Here is an 18355-nt window from a genome sequence, read left to right as displayed (position 1 = left end):
GAAAACATAATGCCAGAACTGACCTGGGTCATAAGTCTGGCAATAGGCAGCATACAAAGGGATTTTCTTCAGTGTCCTTAAGAGCAGTCTGGTTCACCAACACAGCTTCCTGGGCCTACCAGTATGCCACTCAGTCTTAATATTTCTTTTTACAGCCATCAATATGTACTTGTTACAAGCAAATCTTAGCCACAGATAAGATCCTTATGCTACATCTATTGAAGGAATTTAACATTTGTCCATAGGTTGCCACATGAGGTTTAAAACTTGTTCTATCTGATGTGCCAGCAGTCTAGCTGAATTTATGTTGCAGTGCCACCATGTGGTCAACACATTTCTAGCATTCCAGCTGCAAGTATGTAAGTACAAAAAGGACTTTATTTATTTATTTAAAACTTTTATATGCCATCACGACATGCCTTGGCATCTCGGGACAGCTCACAAAGGTACAATTAAAAACAATAAAACAATACAAATTCCATAAAATTATATAAAAACAAAACAAAACCAAAAAAGTGACTGCTAATGATAAAAATATTAATGTTTAAAATAACAATTAAATAAAAAGGTTTTAACCTGGTGCCGAAAAGAATATAAACTCGGTGCCAGGCACACCTCTCCAGGGAGTGCATTCCATAATCTGGGTGTCACTGCAGAGAAGGCCCTGCTCCAGGTAGTTGTTCTTTTTATCTCCTTTAAAGAAGGCTCCCGGAGCAAAGCCTCTCCCGCAGATCTTAAGCGGCATGAGGGCATGTAAGGGAAGAGGCGCTCCTTCATGTATCCTGGTCCCAAGCCCCATTAGATTATGCATGGTCATGATGAGCCCCAGAAACAATAGTTTGAGAACCCCTGGAATCCAAATTTTCAGACATTTTGAAGTCATTACTAGAGGCAGAAATAAGTGCAATTCTCTAAAATAAATTTTGTGTATACATGCCAAAGTTAGATCCAAGAAATGTACTGCAAGGTGGGTCAAAATCAGTTTATGGACCCAGTGCTACGGGGTGAAGAACTAGGATATAATGCAAGTTGTAATCATTGTAGCTGCAGCCAACTGAACATGACACAGATGTCACAGAAATCTTCACTAGCAATTCCCACAAGGAAAGCTTTCTCTTCTGTGCAATTCTGTTGAACAGAGCCGTCCCAGGTGCTCAGATAAGTGGTTTTTCCACTTTCTGGCCTTATGGAAGCAGACTGAAGTAGTGATGTGTTTGTCAAATTGCCAAACATTTTGCAGATAAAATCACTTGCAAAGCAATCTGACCTAGACACATTTAAGCAATATGATACAAGTCTTGAAGAATTTGGTTTTTCATGAATCTCTTCTTTTTCAGCCATGCGCCTAACTATACAGGTTGCAAGCCTATGGCCTCCCACCATCTTATGCGGTGGAGGAGCTCACGGGTCAAGGGTCCTGTAACCTCAGTGCTGGTGCCCCCTCAGCATGGCCTCTTGGAGAGAAGGAAAAGAACCATGCTAGGAAAGAAACAAGAGCCAACAGCTCATGCCTTCTAAATGACACCTCAGCCCCCTTCCCTCCCCTCTCCCCAAGATTCATCTAGATGGCCAAAAACAGCCATCAGGATGAGGTGCAGGGTTTGAGCTGAACCAGCCTCAGTTACATCATACACTGAGTTCAGGAACCTGCATGCCACTGAGATCAGCAATAACAGGACTGAACCCTTAAATTTGCTAATTTACCCTTACAATGTATAATAACTTCCTGATGTTATATAAAATGCTATGGCATTACCTGGCAGAGGCAGCTGGACTAATATGCCACTGACTCTTGAATCCTTGTTTAATTTCGCAGTCAAGTCTAAAAGCTCTTCTTGAGAAATATCCTTGGGCCTCAGTATTATATCACTAGAAATTCCTAAAAAAACACACAAAACAAGCAACATTCTCAGTAAAAAGCATTTAGTTTGTCTTTTCCAAGTATGAAAGAAGACACATTGTGTAGTTCTAGTTTTCAGTTGCACTTCTATTTAACTTTGTTCAAGAGATTCAGATTGGAAATATAAATCCACATTCATTTACTTATTGGTTTAAATCTTAAAATAAAAACTTGTTTTCATTAAGAAGAATGTTGAAAAACAGTATACAAGTAAACTACTGTGTACATTACAAAAACGTTATGCATTGAGTAAAAAATGCTGGCATTGTACAAAAGCCATTCTGGATATTCACAAAGGCATACCTACAGCTGCCGCTGCTTTTACTTTGTTCCTTACATATGTATGACTGGCTGGGTTGTCTCCTACTAAGACAACAGTGAGGTGAGGCCTTTTGTTTCCAAGGGCAATCCAAGATTCTACATCCTTTTGGATCTCCTCACAGACTTGTGCTGCCAGCTTTGTCCCTGAGATAATAGTTGCTTCAGTACTATAAGAAAAATGCAATGAAATCATTAAAAGAAGTCACAATTATAAGTCTAAATTTTAAACATCACAGTATGTCAAACTACTGTACACACTAGTAAATGTTGGCATTAGCACATGTTAATCTGCTGTATGAATGATAAAGTAGACATTAATAATCTTATAATGTGCATAGTTCTTTTCAGAAAATTATTGCCTCCCTGTAGTAGCTCAAATTACTAAAAACATACAAAACAGCCCTGTCATTGGGCTTGCAAACTAAAATAACAAGAATACAGTATGGCTATAATATTCAGCAAACCAGAAAGCACAATGTAAAATGTTATGGAGGTAAGAGGGGAAAGCCTATTTTGAAAAAACATTTCCTGAACAGAAAGCAGTCCTGCCCTTTCTGTATTACTCTCCTCCCACATTCTTACAGCTCTGCCTTTATGAAAAACCCAGGAAACATTCAAGACTACTTTCATATTCAAGTGGAGGAATCATTTTGAGCTTCCCTTTACTAGTTCAGAAGTTCAAAGAAAATGATTAGTTCAGTGGGATACAGCTGCTGTTCCTCACATTTCATGCACTCTTCAGAGTGACAGTTGGTTTTTCCATGATGAATGATAAAATCCAGAATACCAACAAAACACTTTCAAACAGTTTTCGCATTTTTTATAATGCTATTGTGCGTTTTTTTAGAAATAATATGCAAACAATACCAACCAAGTCGGTCAGACATCAAAGCTAGAGTGGCACCAAGAATCCAAAACAGTGCCACATGTCATCTTTACCAGTGAAAGGGCAACAGGGAGAAGTACCTCTTAGTAAACATTATAAACTCCCTCAAACCTCAGTACCAGACCCTGAAAACCTGACAAAAACACATACCAATTTAAAACTTTCCTGTTGACTATGGAATGTGCTCCCCAAAGAGGTCCACCTGGCACCGACGTTATACTCCTTCTGCGCCAGAAGACCTTTTCATTCAACCATCAATTTAATAATCAAGATTTTTAGATGTTTTAAGATTTAAGGTTTTTTTTCTTTTTCCTCTCTCCACAGTCACATTTTCTATTCTTTTCCTCCCTTTTCTTTTCTAAGTTCATGATGTGTTGTTTATATTGTTTTAATAATTGAGGTTTTACATTGTAATTTTATATTGTGTAAGCCGTCCTGCGCGCTTGGCGGAAGGACGGGATATAAATGCTTGTAATTAATAAATAAATAAATAAATAAATAATCAGAGGATGCAAACACCCCATAAAGGTAAGGTGGGCAGCAGGCGAGAAAGAGATGCCATGCCTCATTGTATTACTGCTGCAATTACTTCTTAGCTCACTCCCCACATAACACATGGAGACTGCTTCGGTTAAATAACTCATTTTCTTCACAACTATTGTCATTGTACTGCCACTGTCTCCCACATAAGAGAAGTAGGAGAAATATGGAATAAATATGTTCAGAGGGGTAGAAAGTCTTGTTCACAAATATTACAATCTCAAAGGCAGTTGATCCCCAATCTGCAAAGGGAAGGCTGGCAGTGGGAGTACAGTCACCCTTCCATATAAGCACCTGGCTCATCACACCAATCTTTACCCCTGTTAGCCAAACACAACTCTTTTTACTTTTTTTTTTTTGCATTGTAGGGTGAGAGACTGGCCACCTGGATCAACAACAATGGAAATTTCAGAATCCTACTGTAATTCCCTATAAGTCTGCATGGAGTTTTATCTTGTAAACAACAGTACCCCCACCCCAGCAAAAAGACAAAGCAGAGAGGAATGAGAACTCCAAGAACTCCTACAAGGCACTACTCTGTCAGATCACACACAGAACTATTTGTTGCAGCTTTTCACCAATGCCCATGACTTTCATTCTTGGCTCTTTCCAAGCAGCTGTCAAGCATGTACAGGCAGGAGAATGTTTCCCACTGATGGAAGAAGGTTTGTAGTCATTGTTTCTATAGGAAGTCTTCCCTAATCAGCTAACTTTTTATCTGTTGGAAAGTGCCTGGCACCATGCTTCCAGAATCAAGTTACCATCAACTTTCAAGCTAATCTCAAAACAGCTATGCATGACCCATGTACCATTGCAGGATATCAGTACAGCAATGCCAACTATAATCTTAAATGCTGCTCTTGGCTGATATAGTGCAGTGTGCCATAGTGGGTGGCATTGGTTTTGGAACAGCAGCATGCCTTTCTAAATGGGCCCATGTCACTAGTTCACACACTAATGGGATGGTGCTGAGTGGCAGCAAGCCTTGCCTTTGAACACCTAGAGGCAGTGAAAGGGCAAAAGGGCACTTCACAGTATGGAAGAAAACATATCCCAGAAGATGGACTTTGGCAAGAGCATCCAAATTCTGGATGTCAAATATCCTGAGGAGTGGGGCAACTCATGATTCAGTCCTAACTTCCAAACACTAACAGAAAGCTTGAACAATTTGGTCCAGGAGATGGCTCCCATAACACATTTGCTATTTGTGTTATAGCCATTCATTCCCTGAAGAGAAGAGATTATCTCTGCCCTCTACAGAACAGCTGTCAACTTCACTTACAGAACTGGTACACCTGCAACTGGAGTATTGTGTTCAGTTCAGGGCCTCTCATTACAGGAAGGATATAGCCAGGTTTGAGTTAGTGCAGCGTAGGGCCACAAGGTTGGTGGCCGGTTTGCAAGGAAAGCCGTATGAGGCGAGACTGAGGGAACTGGGTCTTTTCAGGCTGGAGGAGACTCTGAGGGGATCTGTTGGTGACATCTAGGTATGTGAGGGGGTGTCACACGGAGGTGGGTAGAGACCTGTTCTCCCCTGTACAGGAGGGCAGGACGTGCTCTAATGGAGCAAAGCTCAGGGAACCAAGGTTCAATTTAGATGCCAGGAAGCACTTCCTGACAGTTAGGACCCCGAGGGTGTGGAATGGGCTTCCACGAGAGGCCGTTGAGGCCCCATCGGTGAGGGTGTTCAAAGACAGGCTGGACATGCACATGGTGGGCATGTCATGAGTGGAGCTGGCTGGAGTCGGGGATCAGACTAGATGGCCCAGGAGGCCCCTTCTCACTCACTCTGTTTCTATAATATGTTTCTAACTCTTGTATAACAAGTTTCCTGTTGACAAATCAACTGTCTGAAGTAGTAGCTAGTTTACTAATTAGCACATGGGCGGACAATATATTGCTTATATGCTTTCCCTGGCATCCATCAAGGTACCCTACCCATTCCCACTTGGTGGATTCAAAGGAATGATTTAGTGTGGGGTGGTTGAGACACCAATTCTGCCTTGCACATAGCCATTTCTCTTATACATCCCATTGCAGCCATTTTGTGATAGCACCCAGAACAGTTTCTCACATTACCAAATGTACCAATAGGCTCCAAAAGTTGCCAACACCTGGCTTAGTTTTTTTTTTTTCTCACTTACATAATTGAGGTTGATGATGAAGATGAACTGCTGAGGAGCTTCTTGGGATTGGGGTTTCTCCAAAATCCCAATATTTTGCACTGAGCTAGGCAGAAATTTCTATACATCAGATAAGGAAGGTGAGCTGTATACTAGATCCCTGCCCACTCCAGCAACAGCATGATGATCCAACCTGTGCGTGACAATAGCTGTCTTGAGTGTGACCATATCCTGGACCTCAGAACTGGCAACCAGACTGGGAATATTAACATTTTTTTCTTCAGCTGTCTGGCACCGACAAGAACATGCTTCTGAAGCTTGTAATTGTTGGTATCCAGATATATACCCTAAGGAAAACAACAACTACAATCTCTTCAAGGGCTGCACCAAGAATCTGAGAGAAAAAAAATGCTTGGAAACAGAAAGTCAAATAGAGAGATCCCTCTGAACATTGCTGGATCCTGAAGAAAGCACACAACACATTAATATGTTGTATCTTGCACAACAAACAGAAAACAAGTAGCATCATTCTTGAAGACAACCTTCCACATCTGTGTGCAACCTCAGTGCCATGTGAGAGGAGCAGATGACGACACTCCACACCCAGCAGCCACTGAACACAAGCAACAGGCTACACTGGTCTACAAGGAGAAAGCCTCGGAAATGAAAGTAGCTACATTTTACCAGAAATGAGTCACTAACAAAGGAAAATTAAGTCCTGAATATTAATTGGCTCCAGCTTCCAAGATACAGTTTCAGGTCAAAATTGTATCCAAATAATTCAAAATTATGAGGGGCATGCACGATTATGCTCCATAACTTTTCTGCAACATGTGATATAGCAATGAGAATGGTGCCACACCACTCATTATAAATATATCTTTTTATTGATACCAATAACATAACTTTCCAGTCATTTATTGCTTTTTCATGTAACATTTTCATACTTTTAGCTAAGCACTTTATCATAGCTTTAGATAATCAGCTGCACTGGCTACATTCATGTTGTAACCATGTAAAACACATATTTTTAAAAGCTCTAAGCAAAAGAAATGGATCCAGATTTTACCATGTGAAAATGCATATACCCTTATATAAACTATCTCAAACTACCACTTCAGGGATCCATAAAGAAATCTACTCTTTTGAAACAACTGAGATAGACGTGTTCAATTGCTATAGATGACAGTACATCTTATAGAGCTGCAGAAGAGGTAGATAAAATACATCTTGATAATTTGTGGTAAGTTCCAAAGGTTTTTGATATCTACTATATTAACAAGAAAACGCCCAATTTCGGGGGGGGGGGGATCTCTGCCATGGCTGGCCTTGTGCTAATTTCTTATTTAGCATAATTTATATGTGATTTTTCTACAGTAAACTGTACTCAAAGCACTTCATGGTGGACAGTCAACTTATTTCTTATCTTCACATATTCTGTATCCTCACTCCCTATGTTCCTTAAAATAGGGAGCACTAACTTTTTGCTACTGACCAAGGGACTATTAGAATTCTTGATATATGGTAACTTGAAGGTAAATTCATATATATCCTAATTCTTGCTAGGGCATTCAAGAAAACATGGTGTCTACTGAGATGGGACTGTCTACTCTCTCACTCTGTGGTTCCCAGGTAGTCTCTCCTGGTGGATGCCATATATGCCTTATGTGCCTTCAGACCATACATATTGTTCACATGTAATAGCCATCTACTATCCTTCCCAAGTCTATCTCTGAATCCATTGACATAAAGTCAATGGATTGGAACCAGCTTAGACATGCAACCCTATGGCCCACTGAGTTCAATAAGCCTTAGTTACAGAGGTTTACAATTGCATCTGAAGTTATCTATACTTTGGCTGGAATCTTATATTCACTTACTTGAGAGTAATTCTCACTAAACACAACAGAACTTACTTATGAGTAGACATGCACAGGATTACACTGTTAGTTTCCACTTAAATCAACAAGGCTTAAATCACAAGTAAAGTGTTGTACAGATCGTAGGATCTTGTACATTCAGTGTTAATGGTATTTAAAATGGACACACTATCAAGATTTCCAGCTACAGATGCATTCTGAAGAGATTAGACAGCTGCACTGTTTTTAATATATACTTGTATAGTATTTAGAAAAATCAATGTAGAAGAAAAAATATTTCTTGAACATTTTTATCAAGGATCCTAAGACTAGTCTTAATTTCAGATCTTTACTACTAATTTGTCTCTTCTCTTCTTTCAATCAAAATGAAAATTTAATCAAACATTGAGAAGTTTCTGACCATATCTCTTATGCAACTAGTAGTTTCAAATAAAAATGAAAACTGATAGTAATTGGAAGAGTCTAAAGTTGTCAGAACAAATGAAATGCTGAAATAAGCTACAATTTCATGTATGCTACTCTAAAACAATAAAGTATGCTTAAAACATCAAAGGCAAAAATACCTTTTCATATCTAAACATTTTACTTAATAGTATCCTTTTGATTCATAAAGTGAATGAGTTTAAGGGGCATATGGGGGAAGCAGACAGGGCTGAATTCTGAAGATGGAATCTCTTCTCTCTGAAGCTCCTAGAAGAGAAAAGAGAAACCAATAAACATGGGCACACTGCCTTGTATTCTCCCTAACCACGACTCATAACTCATGTTTACAATTGAAAGACCTACTTAATTAACCAGAACATAAGATGCTTCAGAGTTACAATAGAATGGCATCACTGCAGAGTGACATGAATCTCAAGCACTGAAACTGGTGTAAGTTACCTAATCTGCACTGCAAATAGTCATACCCCAGGCCAAGACCTCTACTCACAGTGATTCACTGTATTTGCTTATTTGTTGCATTATACCCACCTCATGACCCTGCAGGCAGCCAGGATAGCTAATACAATCTGCTATACAAGCATGGGTTTTGCAAGTGAAACCACTGCTGGCCCAAGAGTTTTTGCAACACTCTGTCAGAAGTGTTTGAACTTGAAGTGTGTGTTTCTCATGGACAGAACCTGTTCAAATGTTATTCTAACACAAAATCTACACAGTTCACTTTAAAAAAGATTGATTATTATACCTAACAACAAGTATGGTATAAAAAACGCTGTACAAGATTTCAGGATAAACCCTACCCTTTGTATTCCTCACCCAAGCCACCACCTAAACACTAATCTCTAGTATAACTCTCATAATACCATATCCCAGAGGATATGTTAACAAATATAAGCTGTGAGTTTTCACCCCAGATATCTCCCACATAAAAGTTCAGTGTTCCACCAGTTACCCATGCTGGGTGAGATCTCACTTTCTAGCCCATAGAACACTAAGAATCAGCAGATGTTTCTATGTATTACCAGAATACATACACATAGTCACAACTACTGATGTGAAAATAAAATACACTGAAAAGTCACAAGCAACCACATGCTCTTTGTGTATAAAATTCTGAATCAGAAGGTTTTGATAAAATATATACATTTATAACATTCACAAAAGTGCTACAAGCCCTTGTCCAGAGATGACAGTTGGACAAAAAGAGACAGTTGAACAAATGGATGCAAACAGGGATGCTTCTGTCATATCCCCTTGTCTGTCCATAGCCAAAGAGACAATAAGCTTACCTGTGGATAGAGATGAAGGAAGTTTATGTGCAGACTACAGAAAAGACATACAGGGAAAGTAGGTATAGAGCACAGTGCTTATGTCTCATCCCTCAGGTTTCTGGTGGTACATTCAAGATTGCTGCATGCACCTGGGTTGGGGCTGTATTTCTTTAAGCTACACTCTTCCCAAAACTTGAACAACACAGTCTTCTCAACACAGGCTTTCTTATTAATCTCCTCCACAGGGATCCCATCCCAGATCAAAGCCTAAATCATTTCTCATTGGAACACCTCACCCTTGCTATTCTCCCTCTCCCTTGCTTTGTAGCCCTTGCTTGTGCCCACTTTTTCACCCAGAAAAAATGCCCAAGAAAGGGCCACTTGGCCCACACTTTGAACCTGGACAAACAAAAACAAAACAAAAAAGAACCTTTAAGCCAGTTACACATGAGTTTGGTTCTCATGCCAGGTGTAAAGGCCTCTTGGACTAGCCCCTGAAAGTTGTCAGGCTATGCTGCAGCCCATCCTATGACATCATGCCATGTTTCCTCTTTCCAATCTACCACATCAAGGTGCTGCATATGCACAGCAACCAAAATCACTACATCCAAGTCATCATAGCAGGCTGAGCATCCCCAAAAACAATTTTGATTATCAAGTTGCTAGACAAAACTCCTGTCTGATGCAATTTTCAAAGCTTAGAAACACAGGTTGCTCCCTGATCCCACAACCATGAAAATCCCTCATTGTGTATGTAGCTTGGGGACTTTGCACTGCAGGGACCCTTTCATTTTGTTCTGAATCAGTGGACAAACTTGCACAGCAGACTCCTAGGATGTGTCTTCCTTCTCCCTCTCAATCAATTTCTCTTTCAAAGATTTCCAGATGTCATTATCCCACTTTTCAGGGTTCCAACCAGGCTGCGCAATCAACGTCCAGATCTTATCTAATGGCTGTGCCCTGCCACAGCACTTCTTTATGCTCCACTTAGGCACCCTAATGGCTAGCTTCTCTGCTTTGTTCTCTGTGGAGTGCTCTTCAGAACACTCTCCGAAGTTCATGTAACAAGGCATTGTTCCTTTTGAGCACCTGTAACTCACCAGAGAGGGACCTTGTTCACACTTTCTTGCTTCTAGCTAACATCCCACAAATTCTACCAAACAGTCCAGAAAATCCATCCCCCCACCAGGTTGTAGCCTCTTTCACTTTGCCAACTCACAACTCTTGCATGCACTGGTCTAGCACAACAGGAGTTGGCCTCTGCCCCTTCAAATCTGCATTCCAGGATACCAGGGGAGCAACCAAGCTGACCCAGAACCCCATGCTGATGCTGCCATTCACCCAAGGATGACTGTACCCTTCAGATCCAAATTTTCTTTGCAGACATGTGGTTAGGTCTTCTAAAACATTCTGTTGACTATGCCAGCTGTTTTAGCCATGGGGTCCTGGTCAAGCCAAGGCCCCGTATTTAAGAAATGACAATATTTAGGAAGAAACAAAACTACCTGTATCAAAGATAATATACAGCAGTGTATTGACTACAACGACAGAATCTGCATGCAGAATATAAACAAGCAGAACCTCTTGGTTCCATGAATAGGCCATGGGCCTCCCAAAGTGCTTGGGTGAGCAATGTGCCAACTCCTCTCTACAGGTAGGGAACAAATGACATTATCGTCTGCAATAGATTTTATAAAGTTCTCCTCTCCCTCTTCTGTGGTATCTGTCAGTATTTACACAGGATCTCACCTCACTTTCCTAGAAATGAAGCTATTTAATAAGTTAAACAGCTTCTTTCCAACTGCAAAAGTAGACCTGATTTCCAGAATGGGTGTGTTCACACATAACTCTAATGCCAACTGTGTATCACCCTGTATCCTGGTGAGATATTTGTATAGTATATGTGCATGGTAACTACTCATGAATAGTTATCATGCAACTTCATCTTTTCTTTAAATGGCACAACATATTCTATCAGCCCCTGCTGCTCAGAAGCAATTCCAAGGTGCACTGCGCCTGCCTGCCTCACCTGCCTCTCCTCCACCAGCCTGCATCTGCCCAAGGTTTTGTTTTGTTTTGCTTTTGCCTGCTGCTCTGTGTAGCCACTGCCTACTCATCAGATGAGTAGCACAACTGCTCTGCAGGAACAACAGAGCAGCACCTGCCACTGACAATGCATTCCATGCCCATGTACCAGCATGCCTGCCTGGCCACCCACACCTCCTCCCCCTTGCTGCACATGTGCCTCAGGTTTCCCTTCCCCATGTGCCAGATTTTGCACCTTGCTTGAGCCGCCCCCCATGCCAGCTTGGCACACAGAGGGCAGCAGTACAGGTGCCAGAGACAGAGGGAGCTGGGCACCCTTTCCCAAGGATGCAGATTCATCGTAACCAAATGGACTGCACTTTGCCACATTTCCTGAATTCACACATAACGACAAGCCTTTCCTGTCATGGCTCATCGCCAATGAGGAAGGCATATGCAACAACGGGTTCGATCTTGTCAAGAGGCTCACTTGTCAGTTCCCTTCACTCATGATGAGGAAGTTATCTGGGTCCAGAGAACATGCCAATCCATCAGGAGTAGAACAAGCCACACCTACAAATAGGAAATTTTGGAAATGGCCCAGGTTTGCACAGCATGACAACCCACTACCTCAATAGGTTATCATGTTGTGCAAACCCAGTCACTGTGTACACACTACATAAAATCTTCATATTCCTTGAAGATCTCAAAGCACTTGTTCGTTCACTATCAGTATGTGCTCAGCCTACCCAAGAGCTGTTTAAAAATCAAGTTTGCAACTCAAAAAATTACCCTTTTACTGTCAGTTTTTATATGTGAAACAATGGCTACATTCATGAAGAGTTAAATGCTGAGATGCCTGGATTTTTAAAGCATAATGTGCACAACTGGGGCCTAGCTCAACAGACAAAAAACAACACCCCCTCCACACACGCACCTGCAGATGCTATTTTTCATACCCTGTAAACTGACCCTCTCTGTACAAGCACTTGTGAGTCTTTAAAGAACTGTTTCCTAAGGGATGTATGGACTGTGGAGAGAAGGGGGTCTGATTTGTGTGTGTGTGTGTGGGGGGGGGGAACTCAGGCAAAAGATTCAGGTGGGAGGCAGCAGGAGGTGAAGCACATGTGGGCAAAAAGCCAGGCACTCCAGGAAGATCAGATGCAACATAGATCATTTCAGCACATGAATAAGCAGGTAAATGTGGAAGATGATTTCCCAGAGATGTGGGATTCCAAATGAAATATTTGGAATCCCCCAATGACTGCCCCCAAACACTTCCTCAGGTACACAAAAGTGCATGTTAATACATGCAGCTCATTTATTCCTGTTTTTGTTCCTCCTTCTTGCACAAACCAGTAAACAATCTGAGTCAACTGAGACCTTGGGGGATGCCTTAACAGAAAAGATTCGAAGGATATCTCAGGGGAGGGACATAGTAATTATGGGGGATTTCAATCTCCCAGATATTAGTTGGGAAACTCAGTGGCCTGGTCATGTCGCTTCCTAGACACTATAGAGGGAGGGTTTTTAACACAGAGGGTCCGGAAAGTGATGAAGGTCAGAAATCTCCTTGACTCGGTCTTGACCAACAGGCAGGAGCTGATAGATGAGGTGTAGATTAGGGGAACTCTGGATGCGAGTGATCACATCCACACCCCTTTGTTTTGAGATCAGGGGAATGGAGATGAGCAGCAGGTCGTGTACAAGAAGGTGGGACTTCATGAGGGCCAGCTTTGGTCAACGGAAGGCCAGACTGGGGAAAGTCTCTGGGGAGAGGGTACTGGAAGGCAAGGGAGTTCAGGAGGGATGGATGGCTCAAAAGAGAGGTCTTGGAGGCACAAGCTTTGACCATACCACTAGTTAGCAAGGGAGGGAGGTGAAGGAGAGCATCATTGTGGATGCAAAAAGAGGTGGTAAGAGGGATTAGACATAAGGGGAACCTCCGTAGAAAATGGGCACTGGAGCAAGAAGACAAAAGGGTATACCAGGAGGAGGAGGCTCATTGCAGGATTCTTCTCAAGGTTAAAGCTGATCATGAGCTGAGACTTGCAAAGAATATCAGGAGCAACAAACAGGGCTTCTACCAACATGTAAATAGCAAGAGGAAGGCGAGACAAGCAGCAGGACTGCTTAATACGGAAGAAGGGGATTTGTTGAGAGATGGGCACCTCCCTAGAAGTCGAGGAACTGCTCAGAGCATTGGATGTTACAAAGGCGTCACACTTGAGGGTTACACCCAAGGGTTCTTCGGGAGTTGGCAGGGTTATTCTTGCACCTGTTGGCCTCCATTTTTGAGGCCATGTGGAGAATAGGTGAGCTTGCAGAGGACTGGATTGAGGCATCAGTGGTCCGAATCTTGGGCAAGATTCCCAGGCATACACGAGAAGCTGACTGTTTTGGTGGGATTGATAGCTCAGAGTCTGAGGATGATGGGGAGCTGGCTGAACAAGAAGAGGCTCAGAATTGAAACACTAATAATTAGAATTGCTGTTGCACTGGACAGGCCAGAACCTGCAGGTCCAATCTCTCAATACCAGTCTGGGCCTGCCCTGGAAGAAAGTAGTTCAAGAGCCCCCATGGGGCCTAGTATCCCCACCTGTGGAAATGAAGGAGAAGGTAGACATAAACATCTAAAGGGAGGAGACTTGGAAATGGGTAGTCTTTCAGGAGAGCACCCACCCCCTGAGGAATTGGATCCAAGGGCCTGTCGCTACAGCCGCAAGCTGGCCCAATTAGGGGCTCAGAGTGCAGAATGCAGGCATGCCAGTTTCCACAGTGCCCCTCCCTTTAGAGACAGGCCCTAAAGGGTTCATAAGCAAAGCTTTGGGTAAAGGGTGGCATAGAGGGTTCAACATCTCTCCTTGTGCATGCTTAGAGTCAGTGCTGGAGAGTCTGTCTTGCGGAGGAGGGAATACCTAGCTCACGACACATGGGGAATTACAGGCTGGTTAGCCTTATGCCCATTCTGGGAATAATGATGGAAAGACTCATAATAGCGAGAGATCTAGTAACCCCAGAAGGGAGGTTGGTGGCCGCGCAACACGGCTTCCACAATACAGGTCTTGCCAGACAAACCCTGTGGAATTCTATGACAAGGTTTCAAGGTGGCTAGACGGCGAGGACGCAGTGGATATGGTTTACCTGCAAGGTCTTTGACAAAGTGCCCCATGATATTCTGGTTGAAAAACTGAGTTTTGGGATAGACTGATGCACTGTTCGATGGATTAGGACATGGTTGACAGACCGAAAGCAGAGGGTAACTATTAGTGGGGAATCATCAGGATGGTGGCCGGTGATGAGCAGGGTCCCCCAGGGCTCTGTCCTCGAAACAATCCTGTTCAATCTTTTCCTCAATGGATTGGAAGGTGGGGTAACCAGTTTGCTGATCAAATTCACAGACAATATTAAAATGGGGGCAATGGCCACAACTGAGGAGGAGGTACTCTGGATCCAGAAGGATCTGGACAGACTATGGAAGTGGGTGGGGGACAACAGGATGGCATTCAATGCAAATAAGTGTGAGGTCTTGCACTTGGGGCATAGGAATAGGTGCCACAAGTACAGGTTAGGAAACAAAGAGCTGAAGAGCAGCACTTGTTAAGTGGATCTCAGGGTACTTGTCGACTGCAGGCTAACCTTGAGTCAGTAGCATGACGTGACGCTTAAGAGGGTGAATGCCACCCTTGCATGCATAGCCAGAAGCGTGGCTTCTACATCAAGAGAGGTATTGCTGTATGACTCTGCTGCACCTGTAACTGGAGTATTGTGTTCAGTTCTGGTCTCCATATTTCAGGAAGGATATAGCCAGGTTGGAATTGGTGCAGCGTAGGGCCAAAAGGATGGTGGCCAGATTGCAGGGGAAGCTATATGAGTCGAGACTGAGGGAGCTGGGTCTTTTCAGTCTGGAGGAGACTCTGAGGGGATCTGTTGGTGACATACAGGTATGTGAGGGGGTGTCACTCAGAGGTGGATAGAGATTATGTTTTCCCCTCCAGAGGAATGAGCAAAACTCAGGGAACCAAGGTTCACTTTGGATATAAGGATGTACTTCTTGACAGTTAGGACCGCTAGGGTATGGAATGGGCTTCCACAGGAGGTGGTTGAAGTGAGGGTGTTCAAGGATAGGCTGGACATGCACATGGTAGGCATGTCATGAGCAGAGCCGGCTGGAGCCAGGGATCAGAGTAGATGGCCCAGGAGGCCCCTTCTGACTTGCTCTGTTTTTGTTTCTAACTCAGGCATGAGGTGCTCCCAGAGGAAGGGCTCCTAGTGCTATCAACTCCATCTTTTTTCCCTTAATATTTTAAAGAAAACCTGTAGAAGTAGTAGTAGGAAAACATGAGGGTGAAAAATGATGTCTGGACCCCATAAAATTCCATGAATGAAAAATGGCAGGATGATAGATGATAAAGTTTTGTCTAGAAGTACCTATGGATAGATTGACATTACATCCAAACTCAGGATTATGATTTACTGTACCCAAAATAACCCGTAATTTTTAATCTATTTTTTTTTTAAAACTGTGCATTATAAAAACAAAACCAAAGTGATTAGAGAAGAAAAAATGGATAAACTAAAACATTTAGCCAGGATTTGTAAGATAGCTTTAAATTAGTTATTTGTGAACTGCCCAGCGAACTTTATCTAATGAGCAGTATAAATAAATACAGACTACTTCCTGTGCAATAAACCATAATCCTGAGTTTGAATGTAACACTGAGCTACTCGTATCTGGCTTGTTTAGCACAGCTTGCACACGTAGGAAGAGTAAAACAGGGATAAATATGCTGCATGCACCAGCACACAGCTTGTACACATTGTTTAGTATGCCATGATGCTCAGTTTATGAGTAAACATAACAAATGAGCTTTTAAGGCAGTTCTTAAAACACACACACACACACTTCCCTAATAGTTGTTGTTTAGTTTTAAAAAACATTGTCCTATTTTAATAATGCAGCACCACATCTGTTTCAAAGTATCAGACAACCCTCAGCTGGTATCTCAAATTCTTAAGATTGGAAAAATGCCAGCTCACTCTTCTATTCAGTAGGGTCACTGTTGAGGAACATGCAGGTTGCCTGCAGCTAACATTTTGCATATGCACTTGGGGCTTGTGTCTGTCATATGTATTCGACAAATATGGCTTAAGTAGGGTTAAGCAGGTTCACACAACACAACCACCTCCAAAATAGGAATATGCAAAATGGTGCCTGTGAGTGCTACAGCTCATAGCTGCAGTTGTCATTCAAACTGGTCAAAGGCAACATGGGCAGCTCTGAGAATAGAGTGCCTATCTACTTCTGCTGAATGATCTCACTGGGAAATGAAGTCTCCCTTTGTAGTCTTTCAAGGATCTACATGTTCTGCTCATCTTTTATGAATTTCAAACTATCAGCTAAAGAGCTACAGCATCATTACTGTTATTATTACTACATATTTACATTTAGTTTTCCTTTTTTTCATCTTGCAAAGAACCCAAAAGTGGCTTACAAGATTCTCCTTTCCATTTTATCCTGAGGTAGGTTAGGCTGAAAGTCAGTGACTGGCCTACAGTCACTCAGTGAGCTTCATAGCTGAGTGGTGACCAGTAACCAGATCTTCTAGTCCCAGTCCCTACTGTTGACCAAATGGCCTGTGTCCTGGAGTGTGAATGCCCAAAATACACAACAGGAGGTTTTCTTTAAAAGGATTTATTTTCAAGAATAACCGTAATAATATGCAGTTTCAGAGTGCAAGTAAAATTGCTCTAGGGTAGTTCTCCCTTTGTCATAGGAGTTTTCTTGGGGGGAGAGCCTTATTTCAGATAGCTGTTTTCACTTAACTTCCTCACTTAAACCTTGATCCTATTTAGATAGGGACAAAAAAATCCTGTGTCTTCCAGCTGGGGAATGCGTCTCACTCAAACATTAAAGCGCCACCTCTAAGGTTGCAATAAAAAGAAAACATCCTTGGGCAAAGAGAAACCCTTACCCCATCCCCTCCCACCGCCTGTTTTCTCTAATGAGCTTTGCGCCACAGCCGCCTGCCCCGTCTCCGTCCTCCATGAGACGGCCTGGGCTCAGTCCTCGCCACCAAAAGGGAGAGCAGAGATGAGCAAATGAGAAGGGGCATCGGCCAGAGACTGATGGCGAGGGAGTTAAGAGACAGGTCCTTCCTCCCTGCCCCTGTCTTCGTCACGGGCTGCTGCAATGGCAATTCTGAAAAGGGCATTCGTTTCTCGGACCTGTTTTGAACGCGTTCTCCGAGAAGGGCAGCTAGCAGCGTGGGGGGCAGGGACGGACCCCCGCACGGCTCTCATCCGTCTCCACCTTGCGCGCAAGGCCTCTCCATCAGACAGGCGGCAGCCAAGAAATGGCCGCTCGGCCCTGAAAGCGATCCCAAGAGCGGGTGAGGGAGCGACACACCCGTTTAGCCATCTTTCTTTCTCGTCTCCCTTTCATTCCACTCGCAGTGCGCGGGTGGCGGCAGGTGTCCTGCTCCCCTCCTCTCCTCCTTCCCCATCCTCCGCACCTGGCAGTGTCACAGAAGAAACTGCTGCTGCTCCGGCGGTTGCTGGCAGACGCGGTTCTCGCCTCCGGCAGGAGGAAAAAATGTCCCCGCTGTCTCCTCCGCAGTAGGAAGCGGCCAGGGATGCAAGCCGCCGCCATCACAAAGCAGGGTGTCCGCACTGGCTCGGAGGCAGCTCCGCCTCCTTAACTGCGCCTGCCCAAAGGCGGTAGAAAGGGAGAGCCCGCCTCGGTAGAGGCGGCGAGTCGCGCGGGAGGGTAGTCTGCTGCACGTCGTGCGAGAGGAAGAGAGCCCGACTTCTTTTCCGTTAGGGAGGAGAGCGTAAATATTCACGTCACAATACTGAGTGCACTCTTTTGGAAGTAAGCCCAACTAAATTAATTGGCCTTTATTCCTGTGCAGTCTGATTGCCCGTTGCAACGTTACGGTAAAGCAACACATTTCAGTCTCATCTGT

At 43.1% G+C, this 18355-nt stretch overlaps 1 protein-coding gene across 6 annotated transcripts in view; it reads right to left on the bottom strand.

Annotated features, from left to right (window-relative positions):
* LOC123031875 (probable bifunctional methylenetetrahydrofolate dehydrogenase/cyclohydrolase 2) overlaps positions 1-18071 on the bottom strand; it is a 37811-nt gene extending 19740 nt beyond the window's left edge. For 3 of the 6 annotated variants that reach the window (XR_006416406.1, XM_044447315.1, XM_044447311.1), the window contains exons 1-3: positions 17903-18071; positions 2204-2388; positions 1757-1879 (exon numbers count right to left, since the gene is read on the bottom strand). Coding sequence is in view for 5 of the 6 variants with exons in the window: in XM_044447315.1 (XP_044303250.1) it covers positions 1757-1879; positions 2204-2388; positions 17903-18039 (445 nt within the window). In the remaining variant the exon portion in view is untranslated. Of the gene's footprint in view, positions 1-1756; positions 1880-2203; positions 2389-5791; positions 14480-17902 lie in introns of those variants that run through there. The other 3 variants (XM_044447313.1, XM_044447316.1, XM_044447314.1) reach the window with 3 other exon arrangements.
* Positions 18072-18355: the final 284 nt, after the last annotated feature.

The sequence above is a fragment of the Varanus komodoensis genome, unplaced genomic scaffold, assembly GCF_004798865.1.
Source record: "Varanus komodoensis strain SLA01 unplaced genomic scaffold, ASM479886v1 scaffold51, whole genome shotgun sequence".
In the NCBI taxonomy this organism is placed as follows: Eukaryota; Metazoa; Chordata; class Lepidosauria; order Squamata; family Varanidae; genus Varanus; species Varanus komodoensis.
This window is presented reverse-complemented; position numbering and strand designations above follow the sequence as displayed.